The sequence below is a fragment of the Podarcis tiliguerta genome, assembly GCF_965153285.1.
Source record: "Podarcis tiliguerta genome assembly, chromosome: 6".
In the NCBI taxonomy this organism is placed as follows: Eukaryota; Metazoa; Chordata; class Lepidosauria; order Squamata; family Lacertidae; genus Podarcis; species Podarcis tiliguerta.
Genome location: NC_139539.1, coordinates 14,634,322 through 14,654,854, shown reverse-complemented (window position 1 = coordinate 14,654,854; position 20,533 = coordinate 14,634,322). Strand labels below are relative to the sequence as shown.

Sequence of the window (20,533 nt, the reverse complement as noted above, 5' to 3'; positions counted from 1 at the left end):
CTTAATGAAACATCAAACATTAAAATAAGCTTCCCTATACAGTGGTAAGGTAAAGGTAAAGGGGAACCCTGACCATTAGGTCCAATCGTGGCCGACTCTGGGGTTGCGGAGCTCATCTCACTCTGTTGGCCGAGGGAGCCGGCATACAGCTTCTGGGTCATGTGGCCAGCATGACTAAGCCGCTTCTGGCGAACCAGAGCAGCGCACGGAAACACCGCTTACCTTCCCGCCGGAGCGGTACCTATTTATCTACTTGCACTTTGACGTGCTTTTGAATTGCTAGGTTGGCAGGAGCAGGGACCGAGCAACGGGAGCTCACCCTGTCACGGGGATTCGAACCACCGACCTTCTGATCGGCAAGTCCTAGGCTCTGTGGTTTAACCCACAGCGCCACCCCCTTGGGTTAAAAACTTAATTTGTTCTGGAGGTCTGTTCTTAACCTGAAACTGTTCTTAACCTGAGGTACCACTTTAGCTAATAGGGCCTCCCGCTGCCGCCGCACAATTTCTGTTCTCATCCTGAAGCAAAGTTCTTAACCTGAGGTACTATTTCTGGGTTAGCGGAGTCTGTAACCTGAAGCGCCTGTAACCTGAAGCATCTGTAACCCGAGGTACCACTGTACAGGGCTGCCTTCAGAAGTCAGCTAAAGGTTGTATCTCCTTGGCTCAGGGTTTGCATAACTCCATGCCCTCCAACATTTCTCCTAAGAAAATAGGGACATCCTGAGGGAAAGCGGGACATTCTGGGATCAAATCAGGAACTGGGACGGCTTCTGTAAATCTGGGACTGTCCTTGGAAAACAGGGACACTTGGAGGGGCCGAAGTACCATGCACGAATGAGTAACTATGCATAAGAAAGAACAGCAATCTAACGACATCCCATAAAACAGTGGTTCTCAACCTGTGGGTCCCCAGATGTTGTTGGACTACAACTCCCATCATCCCTGAGCTCTGGCCTTGCTAGCTAGGGATGATGGGAGTTGTAGTCCAACATCTGGGGACCCACAGGTTGAGAACCGCTGCCCAAGTAGCTGTCCAACTGGATCTGAACAAGGGTCTACCTACCCCAATTTCCTAACCACAGTCATCCAAACAGCAGGCACCATCAAAGAACCAGAAGCCCTTACAACAATCTGTATTTACAAAGGAAGTGCAATATACCCTGTTGTGCAGGCGACTCCTTACCTTCTTGCCTGTTGCTGTGGGCTTTCATGGCAGCATTGGTGCTTGTCACAACAGGACACTGTTTTGATGCAGGCGCCTTGTTCAGGTCCTTGTTTTCAGAGCTGTGGCACAGAGAGGCAAGTCCTTTTATTCTGCCACTCAGAGGTTTTGCCTCCTCCATCGCAAGGAAATGGCCGATTCCGTCTACCTCCGCTACAAAGAACTGCTGGTCCTTGCCACCAGCTGCAATTGCATATTTACTTCTATCCTTCTGCTTTTAAGACAAAAAGGAGAAAGAGAGTTAACTCAAAATGTGGCGAATCGTAGGCACACAACACACAGCTCCAGATGGGTGATTCGCTTCTCGGCCTTCTGGCCAAGATCAATCGTAGTGTGCAGACTGATGATTCCATCCCAGGCAAAAAATTGCGAGAGCGTTGGAAGTCTTCTTAAGTCACGACTCCTAACACTGAGCACTGCCTGGCAGGGCTTAATGCAGCAGAGGAGCTTCTGTTACACTTGCAGCAGCTGCTGGGCATTGTGACCAGGGTAGCGGGCAGGCAGACTGCTGTACCAGCATATGACAACAGTGGGGCCAAATTGAGATCCAATGGGTTCTAGGCTGGATGCAAAGCACAGTAGCGAGACTAAGGGTACCTAAAGGTAAAGGGACCCCTGACCATTAGGTTCAGTCTTGGCCAACTCTGGGGTTGTGGTGCTTATCTCGCTTTACTGGACAAGGGAGCCAGCGTACAGGTCATGTGGCCAGCATGACTAAACCGCTTCTGGCGAACCAGAGCAGAGCACGGAAACACCGTTTACCTTCCCGCTGGAGTGGTACCTATTTATCTACTTGCACTGGCATGCTTTCGAACTGCTAGGTTGGCAGGAGCAGGGACCAAACAACGGGAGCTCACCCCGTTGTGGGGATTCGAACTACCGACCTCCTGATCAGCAAGTCCTAGGCTCTGTGGTTTAACCCACAGCACCACCATTTTTAAAAGGAAATAATTATAGGAAATACTAAAGAGGAACTGTATTTAAATCACCTCCCTCCCACCTAATAATAATAATAATAATAATAACAATAAATTTATACCCTGCCCATCTGGCTGGGTATCCTCAGCTACTCTGGGCGGCTCCCAAAAGAATATTAATAATAATAATAAGCGATAAAGCATCAAACATTAAAAACTTCCCTAAACAAGGCTGCCTTCAGATGTCTTCTAAAAGTCACGTAGTTGTTTATTTCCTCTGATGGGAGGGCATTCCACAGGGCAGGTGCCATTACCAAGAAGGCTCTCTGCCTGGTTCCCTGTAACCTCACTTCTCGCACTACCGTTGGTTTCAATTTCCTTGATTAAAATCAACCCACCCTGGACAGAAAGCCAGTGCAATCCCCTTTGCTTCCAAAAGGTCTGAAGCATATTTATATCCTGGTTCTCCCACAGCTGCCTTACCGACTGCACATGAACCCGAAGGGCATCCGGGGTCTTCTCCGCTGACCTTTCACCTCCGTGATTTAACGCCTGCACTTCTTTCAGGCCGTGGGTGTGCACCCCTTCCGTTTCATGGACTGCATAGAAAACCTCCGGCAAACTTATCACCAGGCTTTCCTCTTCTGCAGTTTCGCTCTGTGGGACCACCTCAAAAGGATGCAGGATGCTTGCCTCTCGTTGCGTCAAGGTGTGCTGATGGGCAGGAGGAGCCCCCTCGAAATCATCCTCACCTTCCTTCAAATGTACCGTCTTCAGCAAAACGAGGCTTTTCCCTCCCTCTCCTGTAGACAGGGGTAGCTGCGTATCTGAACCCTCTTCCAGCTGTCCCTCTTCTTCTCTGCCAATCTTCCAGACCCTTTCGGAACCTTTGATTTTAGTGAACTGCTGAGCGGGTTCTGCGTCCTCCATTGCTGGGCTCAGCAGATGGATGCTACCAGGGAACAAAGTTTATCCAGGTTAGAGAAGCGCCACAGAAGGTCACAGGGCCAAAGCAATCAGTCCTTCGCAGTGACCGACCGCAGAGGTAAAAGGGGTGTTTGGTGGGAATGCTAAACAGAACCAGCTGGCAGGTCGCTTGCAAGTCGGGGAAGGGGCTCTCCAGCTCTCTATTTTTCACCCTCCCCCAAAACAGAACTTTGCTTTTTTAAAAAGGGGGGTGCTGAGTAGGGACCCCCCTTCCCTCATGTTTAGGCCATTTCCCTGTGCTTTCTGCATCTGTTACTTTCAAAAATAAAACCTAAAAACTTGAATGTTGATCTCATTCCAAAAGGAATGAAAGGGGTTAAGTTTGCTGCATGTAATGTATTAAAAGAAAACATGAAAATGATGTACAGATGGTACTTAACCCCAGTAAAATTGGCAAAGATCTGCCATATGAATGATAATATATGTTGGAAATGTAGAGAAAAAGATGGTACCTTTTTTCATATGTGGTGGAAGGTGAAAGACTTCTGGGAAAAGATTTATAATGAAAAAATGTTGAAAAACACATTTATTAAGAAACCAGAGGCCTTTCTACTTGGAATAATAGGAATGGAATTGCCCAAAAAAGATGTTAGACTATTTTTGTATGCCACCATAGTGGCAAGACTGCTGTTAGCTAAAAATTGGAAATCCCAAGAAATTCCAATGGTGGAAGAATGGCAGATGAAGATGTTGGACTTTTTGGAGCTAGCCGACCTGACTGGAAGAATCCGCGACCAGAAAGAAGAGGAATATCAAGAAGACTGGAAGAAATTTAAGGACTATTTAACTAAATATTGTAATATAAATAATTAGAAGTCACTTGAAAGTGCCAAACAGGCCGAGGATTAAAATAAGATTCAATTGTAAGTAATTTGGATTTAGAATATCAAGAAAAGAGAAGATAGGTAATTGTTGGAAATAATTTTAGTTGAAGGATGATTTTTGAGAGCTGTTATAAGCAGATACAATGAAATTCAGAAGGGAGGGATTCGAGGAAGTCAATTAACAATGTAAGATAATTTGGGTTTTTCAAATGATATGTTTAATTTTTTTTCTATTTTAAGGTGTCTTCTCTTGTGTGTTTTCTTTTCTTTTTTCTATGTTATATTTGTTATAATTGTGAAAAACTTAATAAAAATTATTGGGGGCAGGGGAGAGAAATGACGGTACGGATGCAGAATATAAATTGTGGCTAATGGGTCCACACCGCTTCCTAAACCAGCCATGGGAACACACAGGGTGCAGAGTAAATGGGAGTGTGTACACAGCCGAAATTGCAGACTGGTGTTTGTTGTGGAATTGTTGCTTCTAATGCATGCAAGGTATTTATTTATTTTTGCTGGAGCTTTTGTTTTGTTTTGTTAGCATCCAGTGGGAAAACACAGCCATGGCACCATCCAATCGACTGTAAACAACATGCAGGTATTTGACAGCCCTCTTCCCCAAATAAACACAGATGCATAATTGTGGAAAGGATAAGGTTTGCCCAAATATCCTGTACTCACACTGGACCCATAATCCATAGCATCATTTAGTACATGCACATACAGTCTGAAAGCAAGACAGAAAAGCAGGTGTTTTCAAAAGCCCCACACCCTAATTTCCTCTGCCTTCTGTCCTCTACCCATTTCCCTTCTGTTGGATTCACCCAAAATGCTTTTAATACCAAATTAGAGCTGAAAATTCCAACTAGTAAGCCTAATCTAATGCCAGGGATAATGCACCCTTTTATTCAGTTCCAAACTATCCCTAAATCATCTGTATTGTTCTACAACCCTGAACCTCTTCTGCCAACTCACAAAGCCCCTTTTTCTTCAACTACAAGGTTCAGGCTCCACTTTCAGAGTTTGTTCAGTTACCTGAAATAAGTAAAAAAAAATATCCCGCAAATGAACAGACAGGAATTGTGTGTGTGTTGAAAGAGATATGTTTCTTCCCTCCTTCTAGTTTATATTTTATATAACCTTCAGTACGTTAAAAACGCTACCAAAAATCTACGGAGGCTTGTGTGCATTTTTGGAAGGTAGTCTCGTAATCCAAATCTAAACATCTCACTTTAGTAATTTCTCTCTTCGGCTGGAGGCGCCCCAACCCAGACTATCCTTCTAATGACACTGCCCACCAAGAATTTATTACTGATAGCAACCTCTTCAATGCTCATCTTGCATATGCGCCATCCCATATTTTGCTCTCTCTTTTTTTCTAAACTCAAATACAGCACTCCCCCACGGTAATTCCTCTACCTGACTTGCAGTTCCCCTTATTATCTCAAACCCTAAACCTTTCTAATCCCAATCCCATCCTGAAATTTTGCTTCTCAGCCCCTGGACACCTTTAAGAACATAAGACAAGCCTGGAAAATCTGGCCAGTGGCCCACCCAGTCCAGAATCCAGAGCTCAGAGCGGTAAACAAAATGGTTTGTGGGAAGCCCGCAAAGGAGGACATGAGCACAACAACCACACTCGGCCTTTCTTGGAAGCGAGTGCTGCTAACTCAATTATTTATTTGTTTACTCAACCAGTTTAGGCCTCCCATCAACATGTTCTCTGGGCCTACTGCAGAAATGATAAGAAAATCCACTGTACCCACTAACTACAGTGTGCCTTATGTGGTTTTTGTTTTGATTGTGTATTTTTTGTTTTGATTGCGTGTTTTTTTTTGTTGCGAACCGCCCTGCAAACTACTGAAGAAGATTGGTATACAAATTTAATAAATAATAATGTGCGCTGACTGTACATGCATGCATGCTTTTTTGCTCTGTGCACATAAACTAGGACACTGAGACTGCAAATCACAATCTGCGCCTGACTTCACATCAATCCGCTTTGCCCTTTGTACAAAGCAGCCTTGGATCAATGGATTACACCGGATCTTTAAAAATGTGAGGCTGCTCAAAACCATCCCTATTGAAATCAGTAGAACATGCTCCAAAGTAAAAGGCTTGAGACCGGGAAGATCCAGGCTGCAAACCTATGCATGCTTTACCTAACAGGAGCAAGCCCAATTGAATTCCGTGGGACTTACTCTTGAGTAAACACGCATTTGAGATTGCAATATGTTTCAGTCCGATGCACGGCATCATGGTAAGTGCCCACAGGATTGAAACCTGAGTGCTTGATCCCCATACAGATTTACTCGGAAGTAAATTCCACCAAGTTCAAGCACACAATCCTTTCCCCACGCTTACTTAGGGTGTAAGCTTACTTCCAAGTAAGCATGCATAGGATCGGGGCCCCACCCGGCATCTTTCTAACCTGCTCCTGTGCCATTCTTCATCTGGGATGACGGGATCACTCCGATTCCCTCGAAAATCCGCCCCCCCCCATATCGCTATTAGCAATCGCAAATTCCTTTCAACTCTCCATTTGTCTCTTTTTCACCGCTGCCCCACTCTGCAATTATCACCCATACCCGGCATCTCACCCCTCATTCCCTCCCTGGATCTCACCCCCTTGGGCCTGCAGGGGGCCTCCCCTCCCGTCCTCACCCCCCAAGAAGCGCCAGACGCCCCCGCGTTCATCCAGCAGGGCGGGCCGTGTGCGCAATCCGCGGGGATCTGGCTGGTCTTTCCCGGCTGCCTGGCGCAAGCAAACGTTGCAACAACCAGCGAGCCCGGGGATGCGATGCCAAGGCGCGCGCCAAGCAAACTCTGCAAGGCATGACCAGACACCCGAGGGCAGTTTGCACAGGTCCAGCTGCACCTCTGCAGATCCAGGCACGTGGCTCGCCATTGATGCGAAAGAAGCACTATCCTGTGCCTAGGATCGCGGTTGCCCGCCTGCAGCCTCACTTGCGCACGGAGGTTCCGTTTAAACTCAGTGGGGCTTGCGCAGGGTTGGAGCGCAAGGTTGCAGCCGCAGTTAACTAGGAGTAAAGTGGCATGCGGTGTAAACGGGTTTGCTGGGGGGGGGGACAAAACCCTGTGCACGCTTTAAATCCCGCATCAATGGGATTGCGCCTCTAAAGGACGCCTGGGTGGGTTCAGGGATGCGGGAACCCAGATGTTGCTAGGCTGCCACCATCCCAGAATGGGCAATGCTGGGAAGGACAGTACACCAGCTGGAAGCCGCAGCCTCCCCGTCAGCCGCTGCAAAAGGCTTCTGCAAGTGGATCAAGGGCCTACCACCACAGCTATGCTCATTTTGCACGGGGTGCACAGAACCGCGAGAGACAACCTGAGAAAACGCTCAGCTTGCATGCTGGCTGAGAGGCGGGGAGCAACTGGAACAGCCTCCATCAGTCTGGCAATCTCCATATGTTTCGGACTGCCTGATAGGAGTAGCAGAAGCAAACCATTACTCCTTTTAAGGGCAGGCAGTCCAAATATTGCTCCCATCAGGCCCTGCCAGTGTGATCAGGGATGATGGGAGTTAATCCTGGCTAGAACAATGAGCCTTCTGCACGGCAACATTCTTGCAAGCTCCGCTTGCTCTCTTTCTGTGGCATTCCCAAGCAAGGAGCTGCCTGGCCTCTTTCCTGTTACCTATTTGTGAAATTCGTCCCCATTAGTCCGTGTTTTGGAGGCAGCAATAACTAACATGTCACAATTTTCTTGACCTTCGCCTCTGTTTTCTAAGTGTTTCCATTTGAAATCACTTCTGCCGGTTTGTGTTGAAATGGCCTGTTGGAAGATATCCCCAGAGAGAGAGAGAAAGAGTTTTATAAGAGAGAAAATTTAACTAGCCAATCCTCTGCAAGCCTTGTCACTCACTAGCTGCTGGTTTTTATAGTTGCATTGATCTGTATTCTAGGAGGTTGCCTAATGCAACTCAAAATGCTGAGTGGATCAATCCAGCACGTAAGTGGTCCTGTTCTCAGTGGTTGGTGGCCTCACCAGTCCTAGTTGCCGTATCTGTTTATGATACCCTGCTTGCAGATAAGAGAAGCAAGGAGCCTCAGGGCGCATGTGAAAAGAACAGAAGAAGAGCTCTGCAGGATCAGACCAAAGGACTATCTAGTACAGCATCCTTGAGGGATGCGGGTGGCGCTGTGGTCTGAACCAATGAGCCTCTTAGGCTTGCCAATCAGAAGGTTGGCGGTTCGAATCAGGGCTGTAGCTGGGTGTGTGTGTGAGGTGGACCTCCCCCCAGGGGCGCAGGCGGCCCCCCCACAAAATTAGCTAAAATATTCTGTCATAAGCAAAGGTTTTTAATAGAGGGTGAATTGAATGCGGGGGGGGGGGGCTGGAAGAGGTGAAAAGAGGAGCTAATTTGTCTGTGGTTAGGAGGTACAATCTAGACGGTTCTGCCGGGGGCGCAAGATCACCTAGCTACAGCTCTGGTTCAAATCACTGCAACGGGGTGAGCTCCTGTTGTTCAGTCCCTGCTCCTGCCAACCTAGTAGTTCGAAAGCACGCCAGTGCAAGTAGATAAATAGGTACCACTGCGATGGGAATGTAAACAGTGTTTCCGTGCGCTCTGGTTTCTGTCACGGTGTTCAGTTGCACCAGAAGTGGTTTAGTCCTGCTGGCCACATGACCCGGAAAGCTGTCTGTGGACAAACGCCGGCTCCCTCAGCCTGAAAGCGAGATGAGTGCCACAACCCCATAGTCACCTTTGACTGGACTTAACTGTCCAGAGGTCCTTTATCTTTCCTAACCCAGTATCCTGTTCTTGCAGTGGCAAACTAGATGCTTACGGGAAGCCCAGAAACAGGACCCAAGTTCAACATCGCTCCCCCCTCTTCCGTATGGTGTTTGGTCCCCATCATGCACTCAGTTCTCAGCTGATGAGACAATTTATTTGGTGGCAAGGAAACTTCAGGCTGGATGCAGGCATACATACAATAAAGCCTTGGTAGACCTGTTGTCTTTGTCCATGGGGCTTTCTTGGCAGGGATACTGGAGTGGCTTGCCAGTTCCTGCTCCGGGTGGATCACGTTTGGTCAAAACTCTCCACCATGAGCTGTCCATCTTGGGTGGCCCTGCATGGCATAGCTCATAACTTCTCTGAGCTATTCAAGCCCCTTTACCGCAGCAAGGCAGTGATCCATGAAGGGAAGGCATTCTGAAGGAAATCAGCCCTGAGTGCTCACTGGAAGGAAAGATCCTGAAGCTGAGGCTCCAATACTTTGGCCACCTCTTGAGAAGAGAAGACTCACTGGAAAAGACCCTGATGTTGGGAAAGATGGAGGGCACAAGGAGAAGGGGACGACAGAGGACGAGATGGTTGGATAGTGTTCTCGAAGCTACCAGCATGACCAAACTGCGGGAGGCAGTGGAAGACAGAAGTGCCTGGCGTGCTCTGGTCCATGGGGTCACGAAGAGTCGGACACGACTAAATGACTAAACAACAACAGACCTGTTGTATGGACTAGAGCACAGCTCCCATTAGCACTCCCATTCCTTAGAAGTCAGTGAAGAGCAGGCAAATACTTTCCCCACACCTTGATTCAAATGTGACGGAGCCACTGGGAGCCAGGTTAAAGGTGTTGCATACAAGTGCGATTAGTAAGAAAATGAGGAAAGAGGGAGGGCTACATAGTTCAGCGCTTGAGCATCTGCTTTGTAAGCAAAAGGTCCCAGCATCTCAATTCCCAGCACCTTCAGGTATGGCTGGGGAGAGATCCCTTTTTTAATTCATGGAGAGCCAAAGTGGAAAAGTACTGAGCTAAATGGGACAAAGGCCTGGCTAGCTATAAGACATCTTCCTTTGTTCCTGCGATAGTAAACAGGAAAATAAGGTTGCATTCCTGTACATTACTTACCTGAGTGTCAGTCCCAATGAACTCGGCAAGGGTCTGACTTTTGAATAGACTTGTGTAAAAAAAAGGGTAAAGGACCCCTGACAGTTAAGTCCAGTCGTGAACGACTCTGGGGTTGCGGAGCTCATCTCGCTTTACTGGACGAGGGAGCCGGCGTTTGTCTGCAGACAATTTTTCCGGGTCATGTGGCCAGCATGACTAAGTCGCTTCTGGCGAAACCAGAGCAGTGAACGGAAACGCCGTTTACCTTCCCGCCAGAGCAGTACCTATTTATCTACTTGCACTTTGACATGCTTTTGAACTGCTAGGTTGGCAGGAGCAGGGACCGAGCAACGGGAGTTCACCCTCTCACGGGGATTCGAACCGCTGACCTTCCGATCGGTAAGCCCTAGGCTCAGTGGTTTAGACCACAGCGCCACCTGCGTCCCCTAGACTTGTGTAGGATTGCTTTATAAGCCTTTATAAGCCTATACATCATTGATTTGGGGGTTCACATTATCTCACGAAAGCCACTGGTACCATCCTGTATCACAACAGCACTCCTTATGCACTCCTTGTTGCGCATGCGTTTGAAGTGGCTGGCGCACGCACGGGGTCAGTGTTACAACAAATAGACATTGGGTTGCCAAGCTAACCGCATTTCCTAATTCTGGCCTCGCTCAGTCAGGTGCAAACACTCAGAGGCAGAGAGGCTTCTCAGCAAAAGTACCGGTATTTGCCTTCCCTTTTATAGATTTGCTTTGCTTCTATTTTAGCCCGGCCGGCTTCTCTTCCCTACCTGCCAAAAGGAACTTGAGTGTTTGTTGCTGCTGTTTGTTTTGGACGCTCTAGATGTGCTTTCATACTTACTGGGAACAACTGCAGACACCAGGCAATAATAATAGTAGTAGTAGTAGTAGTAGTAATAATAATAATAATAATAATAATAATAATAATAATAATAATAATAAAGATTTAAAAATTTGCACTAAACAACAACAAAAGCTGGCATGTGCAAAGTCAAAACTAGTCCACTGTACAGAGATTAAATTTGCATTTGTTTTCCCATCCACTTTTGGCCTCTAGCTCTGCCCATGCGGCCCTCAAAAGGTTGAAAGAATGGAATGTGGCCCTCGGGCTCCACCTCTGCGTTAAAGGAACCTCTGTTGCAATCTTATTGCCATTGTTTCTATTTAAGTTATACTAATAATTCCAATATTTTTAACATCTATGCATATATACATTAGCATGTTCTTTCTTTCTTTCTTTCTTTCTTTCTTTCTTTCTTATCTGTGTCTTCTTTTCTCAAAGTGGCTACCCTGTTTGTGAGTCTGGCGAGTTAGTGGGCCATCAAATGCCCTAATGGCAAATAACAGCAAAATAACATCATGGAAAGAATTGCGTAGTTACAGCTCGATTCCATATATATATTATTTTATTTTATTTTTTAAAGTCTTTTTTCCTGGAAACAAAACAAGCAGTGTCACAAAATTCTCTGTTTTGTTTCAGAAGACGACGGCTGGAACATTTAGATCTGCAAAGAACAATGGAGAACAGTCTGTTAGAAAGAAGTCATTATCCACCATCAGTGACTTTCAAATGCCGTGAGATGCTTTGTTGTACTCATTCCTGCGGTAATGAAGTCTAAAAGTTTTCCCTCCATCTTCTTTGACAGCTCCTTTCCTCCCCACTCCCCAGCAACAAAGCACATCTGCACTTCCCTCTCCCCAGGAATGAGCTGTGGCAAATCAGCTCCTAAATTGAAGCGCTCAAAACCTTTATTTTGAAAAGCTTGAATGGTGTCCATCACAAGTAGGAACCCTGAAAACCTTCCTTTTAAGGTGCTTATGGAATGCTCTTATCTGGTGCGGAGAGAGATTGGGGGGGGGGGAGATGTCAGATTCACGCTCATTTAAATAATTTGACAGCTTCCAAGAAGACATTGATGAGCATCGCATTCAAGTGTCAAAAAAGAAAGATAGAGTAGATGAGCACACAAAAAAATAGTAAAAAAATATTAAAAATCAGGATTTGCATTTAGCTGTTAAATGTAATGCATTATAATCCCATTAACGCTCCAGAAGTTTAGAACCAGGAATAAATTTGCAGTGTGAATGCTTTTGAATTGAAAACTCTCTTGAGCTTCTCCTCCCCTCTAGAAATGTGGGGAACATAGGAAGCTTCCTTATATTGATTCAAACCAATGATCCATCTTGCTTAATATTGTCCCATCTTCTGCTGATGCTAAGAAGGATGTTATCTGCCAGGTTTAAGTCATCTGCCAGAAATTCAATATACCATTGAAACAACGCACACAGGAAGGGAACCCAAAGTAGAAATTACGGGTTGTTTTCAGCTAAATTTTACTCAGATTCGACCTATTGAAATGAATTTGCTTAAGTTAGTGATTGATCTTCATTGATTTTAGTAGATCCGTTCCTGAGTAGGACGTGGTTGACTCAATGTTTGCAGTACCAAATTTTAAACACTTCTACAAAGACTGGGGGGCGGGGATGGAACTTGTGGCTCACATAAAGGGATGACCTACATTTTCTCACATAATCAGAGTACAGTGGTTGTTGTTGTTGTTTAGTCGTTCAGTCGTGTCCGACTGTTCGTGACCCCATGGACCAGAGCACGCCAGGCACTCCTGTCTTCCACTGCCATCCGCAGTTTGGTCAGATTCATGTTTGTAGCTTCGAGAACATTGTCTAACCATCTCATCCTCCGTCGTCCCCTTCTCCTTGTGCCCTCCATCTTTCCCAACATCAGGGTCTTTTCCAGGGAGTCTTCTCTTCTCATGAGGTGGCTAAAGTATTGGAGCCTCAGCTTCAGGATCTGTCCTTCCAGGGAGCACTCAGGGCTGATTTCCTTAAGAATGGATGCGTTTGATCTTCTTGCAGTCCATGGGACTCTCAAGAGTCTCCTCCAGCACCATAATTCAAAAGCGTCAATTCTACAGTGGTACCTCGGGTTAAGAACTTAATTCGTTCTGGAGGTCTGTTCTTAACCTGAAACTGTTCTTAACCTGAGGTATCACTTTAGCTAATGGGGCCTCCTGCTGCCATAGCCGTGCAATTTCTGTTCTCATCCTGAAGCAAAGTTCTTAACCCGAGGTACTATTTCTGGGTTAGCAGAGTCTGTAACCTGAAGCATCTGTAACCTGAAGCGTCTGTAACCCGAGGTACCACTGTACTGATCTGAGATGCTGTATAGGTGTTCCCTATGGTTACATTTGCCCTACACGCCCCCTCCCAGTTTATTGCTGCTTTGGTGAGCTACAGTGACCACGTTTCCATGTAACAGTGAGCCAGGCATGAGGAACCTTTTGACCCTCCAGATGTTGCTGAACTACAGTTCCCATGAGCCCCAGCAAGCATGGCCAATGGCCAGGGATGATGGGAGTTGTAGTTCAGCAACCGTGTCCTACCAGATCAAATTTTTATCTGTAGTCTCATCTGAGACGTTGCAGAGCAGACAGTATAGAGCTGGCTGGACCAGTGGTCTCAATATAAGAAAAGCTTCATATATGTATTCATATGCGCCGGGGGCATGCATGCATAATGTGTAGAACAAATTCACGTGTACCTTCAGCATTGTTGAAATTCAGCACCAAACAAATCTCATCAAGCTTGTTGTCAGTAATTCCTAGTGTTATTTCTTGGGAAGAGCCCAAGGAGGGGAGACTAACAGTACTTTGGTAAAAACATCAGATGCTCCTTTCACCACAAGCAAACGAGGTACGATTGCACAAGCACTTTGAGATTCTGTTTCTTTGTACTCAGCAAACTCTCTGTTTTCTCTCTCTCTCTCTCTTGGCCAAAGAGATCAGGCCTTCCTTTTGATCTGTGTGTACTACTTCCCAGCTAGTTTATTAGCTGGAAAGTAGCAAACAATGCCATCCAGGAGGTCATGTCAGTTTCTTACAAGGCTTGCAGCACGGCATTCGCCCTGCTGGCTCCACAGTTCATTGTGGGGATTACTGCGCAATCTGATTTATAAGAAGGAATCTCTGGGGACATAAGCCCCCCGTATAATTGAGCAGGAAGACTGTTTACACCGAATCACACCAGAATACCAAAGATCAAAGTTGATTGCTGTCGCTTGCCAACGGTGCAGAATTTTATCAACCTCCAAGCTTTGGATAGCAGCAATCGCGCTAAAATTACGAGGCTGGAACATAACCCGAAAGACTGATCCCTGCCTTGTGCAACCTCCTGTGTGTGTTAAACCACAACCCTCCCAATTCGCTTTAATCTCCCTATATCCTATCTTCCTTAATGATCCTCATCCTGATTGGAGCACGCCGTAAGCAAAGAGGAGATAGAAATATGACCCTGTAGCAGAACCACCTGTCTGATGAGAGGAAAGGCCAAATCTCTGCATGCTGAAGATCCCCATTTCAGACCTCAGCATCTCCAGGTAAGCTTGAGAATGTCCTCAGTCTGAAATCCCAGACAACGCTGAACTAGATGGACTGAGAGCCTCACTTAGTATGAGGCAGCATGCAAAGTTCCTCAGAATTGTATTAACTATGGGGGAAATGAGACAAGGAACTCACGAGATGGAAGAGTGGTAACAAATGCCTTCACCAAATCCAGACATAGCTGACCATCAACTTTTAAGGCTGATTCCAGTCTACTTACAAGTCAAATATGGTGGTTAGTTCAGCTTTAAATAACAAAGGAAACCTTCTCTGACTTCAGATGGAACTGTTCCGTTTTATTTTGGGTGTTGGAAACCCAAACAGACTATGAAACTCAAAAAGTTTATCTCCAATCTGAACAAATGAGCAACAAAACAAGAAACAAGGACTTACCAACTCCTACATTTTCTCTGCCCTTTCCAGGTACAGTCCATGCCTAAAAGCTCTGTGTCTAAGTGCCCTTTTTTTGTCCCAGGGCTTTCCCTGTGAAAACCTGCTCTTTAAAACTCAATTGGAGCAAACGGCAATACACCGAAAACCTGAACAGACATCTGCTGCAACCAAGTGCTAAAGAGTGAATTTTCACAGGGAGAGCTCTGGGGCGAAACAAAACTAAATGCTCAGACACAGAGCTTTTAAGTGTGGATCTGTGCCTGGAAAGAGTGAAGTAAAAGGTAGCTGTGGGTGTGTCCTGGGATTCTGAGCAAGTCCAACCTTCCTTTTGTGCCACACTTTAAAGCTCCGTGTCTGAGCGGGTTTTGTTTTCATCCTGGCACTTCCCCCCAGGAAAACGGGTGGTTTGCTGCTGAATCTGAGCAAATGGCAGCTGGGTTTTCCTCAAATTGCAGTTTGCTCCTATTCAGTGGTGAAATGCAGGTTTTCCCAGGGAAAGATCCGGGATGAAAGCAAAAAACACGCTCAGAGCATTAAAGCCCAAAAGAAGCACGAAAAGAAGTCTGGGTGAGCCCTCAGTGTAAGTAAGAGCAAAATGCAGATAAACACAGCAACCTTGAACTTCACTTATACTTAAATGATGCCTGACCTTGACTTTAATTCAGGGAAGAGACTTGGTTGAAGATGGATGGCACAGTGATGATAACCATATTTGGGCATCTATAAACCATGTGATTCCAATCACATGAGGGGAAGAGACCCCCCCCCCCAAAAAAAAACCCATCCACATGTTGCAGGGCAGGGAGAGGTCTGAAGTTAAGGCAGTGGCGTAGCGTGGGGGGAGCAAGGGGGGCCGGCCGCACCGGGCGCAACATCTGGGGGTTAGGGGGCGCACATCCATGGGTTAGGGGGCGCACATCCATGGGTTAGGAGGCGCAAATTACTTGCCTTGCCCCGGGTGCTGACAACCCACGCTACGCCACTGAGTTAAGGGGCTGGCTGAACCTGTATAGGCTCCCTTGCAATTCAGAAGCTGGGGCAAACCTAGGAAAGGAGATGTAATTATTTCAGACTGGATCTGAACACTTGTTCCTTTAACATTTTTTAAAAAAACTCCCATTTTGATTTCTCTCCCCCCCCCCCTCAAATAGTTATATAGAACTTTTCTTTGGGTGGGGGCATAGATGCCACCTCCTAGGGGCCAAGGTCTCTTCGGCTCCCCTCAATGAAATATTTGAGGTGGCCCACCAGTTGATTGGGACGCGGGTGGCGTTGTGAGTTAAATCACAGAGCCTAGGGTTTGCTGATCAGAAGGTCGGCAGTTCGAATCCCCGCAACAGGGTGAGCTCCCGTTGCTCAGTCCCTGCTCCTGCCAACCTAGCAGTTCGAAAGCACGTCAAAGTGCAAGTAGATAAATAGGTACCGCTCCGGCGGAAAGGTAAACGGCGTTTCCGTGCGCTGCTCTGGTTCGCCAGAAGCAGCTTAGTCATGCTGGCCACATGACCCGGAAGCTGTACGCTGGCTCCCTCGGCCAATAAAGCGAGATGAGTGCCGCAACCCCAGAGTCGGCCATGACTGGACCAAATGGTCAGGGGTCCCTTTACCTTTACCAGTTGGTTGGCATTGCCATTCAAAGGGTGTGCATGTGCCACATCTTGTGATCAATTATTTGAGGCGGGGCTCAACTGAGGACCCCCCATATTTAAGTTGGTATCCCTGGTCGGGGGACAATGAAATATACCCACTGCCGGGGGGAACCCCCTTCAAGCATGCAGTGCAATCTAGTATGCTTCTGTTCAGACAGCTGGTGACCATTGGACCTGGTGGGGCAGCCAAGGGGGTCACAAGAGACAGGACCAACTTGTTCTGGTTTTCTTTCCATTCTTCTCCCTGTGGACACTTAAGCAATGCAGCAGTAAAAATACAAGTTGGGCTCTGCCTGACCTTGCCCAGGGAACTAGCCTCACACACTCAGAGGTGAAGAATTCCGTGGGGCTTACTCTGAGCTTAGTGGGTACAGAATTGCAGCATCAAACTGTAGACCTAAGGCAGGGATGGGGAACCTCTGATCTTCCAGGAGATGTGGAATTGTAACTCCCGTTATTCCTGACCACTTGCCATGGTGCCTGGGGCTGATAGGACTTGGGAATCCAGCAGATTTCCGGACGAAAGGGCAGAAAATGAGCTCTCCGACATTCTGTGCAAACATTGGTTTATTCTAATTCACAGCATCCTCCTGCTATGCTTATTACGTATGTAAGTCCAAAGTGTGGGAAGCCTGACACCCTCTGTTAAATTGCTTTTGCTTTGACCTCTTTTCGATGCAAACAACCTCTTAGAGCAAACCCGCAATTTCTTGCCTTACGTGGCTCGCATTTTATCAAGCATGTTTGGCCTTGGTGCCATCAAGGACGCATCAGATTGCTTCACTGTTTTCATCCTTAACTTTTGAAAATATAATAAAAGGATTTAGAAAGGAAGACAAAAACACACTTCTGAGATATGGGGCAAGTCACTGACCACTGGTTAAAAACAGTACAAGGGTTTTAAAACAGTCTGACAGTATGAATGAAGCTGACATGCTTGCCGACGAAATGAGTGAGGTCTGAATAGTTATATTGACGCTTTTGAATTATGGTGCTGGAGGAGACTCTTGAGAGTCCCATGGACTGCAAGAAGATCAAACGCATCCATTCTTAAGGAAATCAGCCCTGAGTGCTCACTGGAAGGACAGATCGTGAAGCTGAGGCTCCAATACTTTGGCCACCTCAAGAGAAGAGAAGACTCACTGGAAAAGACCCTGATGTTGGGAAAGATGGAGGGCACAAGGAGAAGAGGACGACAGAGGACGAGATGGTTAGACAGTGTTCTCGAAGCTACAAACATGAATCTGACCAAACTGCGGGTGGCAGTGGAAGACAGAAGTGCCAGGCGTGCTCTGGCCCATGGGGTCACGAAGAGTCGGACACGACTGAACGACTAAACAACAACAATGGTCCAACTTTGTAATATTGCAATGTAAAACATTTCCCAGACAAATCAGAAGAAAGAGTACGTTATGACTAATTTATCAATTTTGGCAATATCAAAAATGCTATAATTATTTCCTTGCTACAGACTTTCTGGGTTGCCCCAGCCACTCTAGGCAGCTTCCAACATTTATAAAAACACAATTACCGTATTTTTCGCCCTATAGGGCGCACCGGCCCATAGGGCGCACCTAGTTTTCAGGGGGGGAAATCAAGGGGAAAAATATGATTTCCCTCCCCCCGCAGCTCTGGGAGCAGCGGACAGGCTGCACGCAGCCTGCGCGCTACTCCAAGACCTTCTCCCTGCTTTTGCGGGAGGTGGCAGAATTCCCCCCACCTCCTGCAAAAGCCCACAGGAGCCGCGCGTGACTCCTGCAGGCTTTTCGACCAGGAGGGCTTCTGCGTGCTTTTGCGGGAGGTGGGGGAAATCCCCCATCTCCCGCAAAAGCCCACAGGAGGGAGAAGGGACTGACTCGGCCAGTCAGTCCCTTCTCACTCCTTGGGGAAAAGCCCCCAAGAGCAGCCCGCTCTTTAAAGCCTGCGTGGCTCCTGCAGGCTTTTCTACGAGGTGGGGGAATTCATAGAAAAGCCCGCAGAAGCCGCACAGCCTTTAAAGAGCGCACCGCTCCTGCGGGCTTTTTGACCCAGCCTGTGGGGCTGGCGGTGGGGGGAAGCACTGCTTTCCCCCCCCACCAGCCTCCAAACCAGGTCGGAGAGTAGCGCCAAGGCGTTGCACGCCTTCCCGCTGCCCCCCAGCTTGTGGGGCTGGCGGTGGGCGGAAGCGCTGCTTTCCCCCACCGCCAGCCTCAAAGAGCAGACTCTCCTGGCTTCAGCGAAAGCAATGCGAAGCCTCCGGAGTGCAGGCTTCGGAGGCATCGCGTTGCTATCGCTGAAGCTAAGGAGCCTGCATTCGCCCCATAGGACGCACACACATTTCCCCTTCATTTTTGGAGGGGGAAAAGTGCATCCTATAGGGCAAAAAATACGGTAAACATTAATTATACAGGGCTGCCTTCAGATATCTTCTAAAAGTTATATAGTTGCACTCATCTCCTTGACATGTGATAGGAGGGCATTTCACAGGGTGGGTGCCACTACCAATAAGTCCCTCTGCCTGGTTCCCTGTAGCTTCACTTCTCACAGTGAGGGAACCACCAGAAGGCCCTCGGAGCTGGACCTCAGTGTCCGGGCTGAACGATGGGGGTAGAGACACTCCTTCATAATGATGACATGGTCATTACCATTCATGCAAGCAATGAAAATAAAGTAGATTACATTTCCTGGTTATGTTGGACACTTCAAACAACTCTTGGACTCTGGCTGCATTATAGAAAACACAATATATAGGTTCTAGGCACATGTTGAGTTGACCTAACTATGGTTGTTTTCCTTATTATCGTTATTAATGATTAAATGTATTACTCAACTTTCAGCATTAGGTCCCAGGACAGGTTACAGTGGTACCTCTGGATGCGAACAGGATCTGTTCCGGAGCCCTGTTCGCATCCTGAATCGAATGCAGCCTGCATCTGTGCGGGTCGCAATCCGCCGCTTCCACGCATGCGCATGACGTCATTTAGAGCGTCTGCGCATGCGCGAGTGGCGAAACATGGAAGTAGTACACTCCGTTACTTCCGGGTCGCCGCGGAGCGCAACCTTAAAATGCTTAACCCAAAGCTACATCAACCAGAGGTATGACTGTACAACAATTTGAAATTCAGAATTTAAAAAGAGTTAAAACAGATTTCAGTCACAGCACTAGGGTGGGCAGGAGTAGGGAGAAGCACTGGCAGAGGAAGAGGGGTGTGTGGGGAGCGCACTGCCTCTGGCACCACGATCTTGGTGGGGTGCCATCGCGGCTGCCCCCCCATGCTGGGCACCATGCCCCCGCAGGCGGTGCACCACACCCCCAGGATGCGCGTCATGCCCCTGCGGGTGGTGTGCCATACCCCTGGGCCATGCACCAGCCACGCCCACACCTGCTCTTTGCTGCCGGTATTGGAGCATGAAGCTGCGCCACTGAGGAGAGGGCACATGATTGCATGTCCTCCTGCCACCCAGGCCCCACATTCAGGAGGACATGAAGAAAGTGCTCTAGTCCCACAGCTCTTTACAGTAGATAGAAAGTGACTGAGCAGTGGGAGGAAAGCTGGTACTTGCAGCTATCCACGGAAGACAGAAATGGGCTCAAATCTGTGGTCATGTCCACACCTTGCATTTAAAGTGCATGGCTTGCCCCAAAGAACCATGGGAACTGTTGTCTATTGAGGAACGGTTTCTCCGTGAGGAGCAAACTACAGTTCCCAGAATTCCTTGAGAGGAAGCCAACCCCTCTCAATGTATGGTATGGATGTGACCTGTGCCAGATATCTGGAATCCCCCTTTGGCTAGAGATCAAATTCAGCTTTTGGGGTTTGCCCCTGCCTTGCGCAAAAGAAAAAAGAAGAAAAAGAGGAGGCCTCTGTGAAAGCAAAGCCAAGGCCAAGTAGAACGGAAGCATCTTTATAATGAACTTACAAACCTGACTCTCCGAGCCAAATTAAAACTTTCCCATTCATACGGGATATCATGGGAACTGGTATGTGTGAACTGAATGCAAATGTTGTTCCCTTCCTCTCCCTCCGATTGCTATTCAAACCTGCTCTTTTCCCCCATGCCAAGGGAAATTTCCAAAAGCGAGTAAACACCCCTGGGGCGAGCCTGCAGCAAGCAGTTGCTGTGACTACGAAACCTGCTTTTCTATCTGTTGCACACATAACTGCCCTCTGAGCCTCGGCTTCTGCAACCATCCGGGGGTGTGGGGGGGTGTGGGGGTGTGCTCAGCCTTTCGCTTGCATTGAGAAATGGCAACCGTTCTTTTTCTTTCTTTCTTCCC

At 47.4% G+C, this 20,533-nt stretch overlaps 1 protein-coding gene across 8 annotated transcripts in view; it reads right to left on the bottom strand.

Moving 5' to 3' along the window:
- CTCFL (CCCTC-binding factor like) overlaps positions 1–7,523 on the bottom strand; it is a 29,370-nt gene extending 21,847 nt beyond the window's left edge. The window contains exons 1-3 of one of the 8 annotated variants that reach the window (XM_083446885.1): positions 7,305–7,523; positions 2,625–3,093; positions 1,186–1,438 (exon numbers count right to left, since the gene is read on the bottom strand). In XM_083446885.1, the coding sequence (XP_083303011.1) occupies positions 1,186–1,438; positions 2,625–3,093; positions 7,305–7,465 (883 nt within the window). In that variant the 5' untranslated portion in view covers positions 7,466–7,523. Of the gene's footprint in view, positions 1–1,185; positions 1,439–2,624; positions 3,094–6,316; positions 6,558–6,577; positions 7,273–7,304 lie in introns of those variants that run through there. The other 7 variants (XM_083446884.1, XM_083446890.1, XM_083446887.1 and 4 more) reach the window with 7 other exon arrangements.
- Between the last annotated feature and the right edge of the window lie 13,010 nt (positions 7,524–20,533).